The 2,653-nt window shown below is 36.6% G+C and overlaps 1 protein-coding gene across 1 annotated transcript in view; it reads left to right on the top strand.

Moving 5' to 3' along the window:
* The window catches only part of LOC108166809 (zinc finger protein OZF-like), a gene marked incomplete at its 3' end in the record, with an annotated part of 267,441 nt that overhangs the window by 3,414 nt on the left and 261,374 nt on the right, over positions 1-2,653 (top strand). Inside the window, exon 3 of the mRNA XM_017308124.1 lies at positions 1,999-2,653. Coding sequence (XP_017163613.1) covers positions 1,999-2,653 — 655 coding nt within the window. The remainder of the gene's footprint in view (positions 1-1,998) is intronic.

The following is a 2,653-nucleotide window of genomic DNA, read 5'->3' as shown; positions in this document are numbered from 1 at the left end:
CAGACATCTCCTCCCGCTCAGAGGAAACCACTGCGCATGTCTGGAGCTCCGCGTGCGAGTAAAGGTGGAGCCGATGGGTGACAACAGACACGTAAGTCACGTTATTGCTTGGATTTTACGGCGCCGCCTTAAATCCCTGAACTTCACATTTTAAAGGAAAAAAGCTCAACGCGACTTGGATGTAACGAGTAACGCGACACTTTTGTAGAAATGTAGTGAAGTAGAAAGTACAGATACTTACTGTAAAATGTAGTGGAGTAAAAGTAGAAAGTACCCATTATTAAATCTACTTAAGTAAAGTACAGATACACGAAAATTGTACTTAAGTACAGTAACGAAGTACTTGTACTTCGTACTTAGTAACGAAGTACAAGTACTGTACAATTACTTGTACTTCGTTACTTCTCACCACTGGTGATTTGTGAAACTTTTGCCCTTTTTTCAAATCTGGACAGGATTATTCTTCTCTTCAAGCTGGATATTTAAAATTATGTTTGGGATTTGTGAAACCTTTTTCTGATTTGTGAAACTTCACTTCACTTAACAGACCACTGCTGAAGATCTTTCTTTCCTTCAGCCTTCACCATCTATAATAACTCTGAAGAATTAATGAGTTACACCAACATGTAATTTCCCATTGGGATTCATAAAGTGGTTTTGGATTAGAATTGAACTTGAAAAAAACTGTATGGAACAAGTGTGAATAGTAATCTGATCTTTAGAGACGTTTCACAAATCCCAAACAGGGTGATAAATATTCTGCTATTATAGCAGAATAATCCAGTCTAAGTTTGAAGAGTCTATGAGTTGTATTTTAGGAACTGGAGCAGTTCTGGTATGATCCAGATGCAACAAAAGTGGTGAAAATTGAACTTTATTGAGTTTTTACAAATCAGAAAAATGTTTCACAAATCCCAAACAAGGTTTTATATATTCACCTTGAAGAGGAAAATAATCAAAATTAGGTGGAATCCCTTTCGCTATTGGAAGCTAGAATTGGAAACCAACTTCAGCTTTATGGGTTGACGTCGGTTATCTTTCTGATCTTCACCCAGTTTGAACAAAGTGTTTAAATGATGGTTATAGTGAGACTCTCTTCCTGATCAGCTCTGAACTGGGTTTCGTGGCACTTTGGTCTGGGAAGTCTKCATTCAATCACAACAGCTTCATGAACTTAAAGAGTCCAGCTCTTAAGAAACTGTCTCTAGTTCCTAAATGAAGCAAATTACTGTAAACAGCTTTAGGCCAGAGTGACTTTGTCCTGATTCCCTGTTAGATCAAACATCTGATTCAGAGCATCAATGGCACAAAAATGTCACTTTGATGAGTTTATTATCTTCATGTCATCAGACCAAAGTGATTTGTTTTCTTTGTTCTGGGTTTCAATTTATTAAAGTCTGTGTAATGTGCATAAAACAGAAGTTGACACATTTTTCAAAAGAGACAAGTTTATATTTAAATTTATGAACACAACGATAACATCCATCAATTTAAGTTACAAAGGAACATGTTTTGGCAACAAGATTGTAAAAAAAGTGAAAACTAGCAACAAAAACGTCCCATTTAAATAACTCTGCTATCATTTCTTTGGCTTTCTGCTACAGATGCAAATTATCGATTAATGAGTAATCAATAGTTGACCTTATTCAGGGTTTTCACCATAAAAGAGACTAAGTCTGGTGGTAGATGGCATCAGGATGGCTGATCACCAACCCATTGAGTTTTAGTTAAAAAAAAAAAATTAAAGTTGAAAATATTGCTATTTATTATGCGATGATGTAAGATATTTGAGACATACTAGCTATATAAAAAAGCCAGGCTTAAAATACTGATTATAACAGGTATCGCTCTAATAGTGAACCTCAGAGCGAATAACATCGCAGTTCAACCTAAAGTCAAACATTTATGTACGTTGGTTTGTAACACTAGTAATGTTGATGTGAATATAAAGCTGCAGTGGTTTATAATGTACATAATTTGCTTCAWTGGTTCCTGCAGATGCTCAGCAGATGTKRCTGCTTAAAGAAGATGCTCCTSAAGAACATGGTCCAGGTTTTGACCAACAAGGTCCAGAGTCTCTCCCACCAACCATGAATGAGGATGATGATGAGTTTCTCCTGTCTTCTCACCTTCATCAGCACCACAGAGAGTTACCAGAAGATCACTGTGAAGCAGCAGAACCTATGAGGAATCAAGATCATGGAGATTATTCCAACTCATCAGAGACTGAACTCATTGAGGAGGAGAAGAAAGAGGATGAAAAGGAGGATGAAGATGATGCAAATAATGTTTTCTGTCAACTTGAACAATTGCTAGATTGCAGACCAAATAGTAAATATAAGGGAAATGTCAGCAAGGTGAGCCATTCAACTAAAGGTTCTCCAAACTCTGAGGATAAAATGAAATCCTTTACTTCAAAGAAAACCTCAAGGAGGAAAGTTCAGGTTGAAATGAAGTTTATCTGTGATGACAATGGTGAAACATGTAAAAAAAATCCAACATCAAAAAGACATGCAAGAACCCTAGCAGGACATGAACATCTCTGTAAATTGTGTGGACACACATTTAGCAACAGAAGAAACTTAGACAGACACATGAGAATCCACACAGGAGAGAAACCTTTCAGTTGTGATCTTTGTGGATACAGATGTAG

The sequence above is a fragment of the Poecilia reticulata genome, linkage group LG13 (genome assembly GCF_000633615.1).
Source record: "Poecilia reticulata strain Guanapo linkage group LG13, Guppy_female_1.0+MT, whole genome shotgun sequence".
NCBI lineage: Eukaryota > Metazoa > Chordata > Actinopteri > Cyprinodontiformes > Poeciliidae > Poecilia > Poecilia reticulata.
Note: the sequence above shows the minus strand (reverse complement) of the source record. Positions and strands in the feature narration are given on the sequence as shown.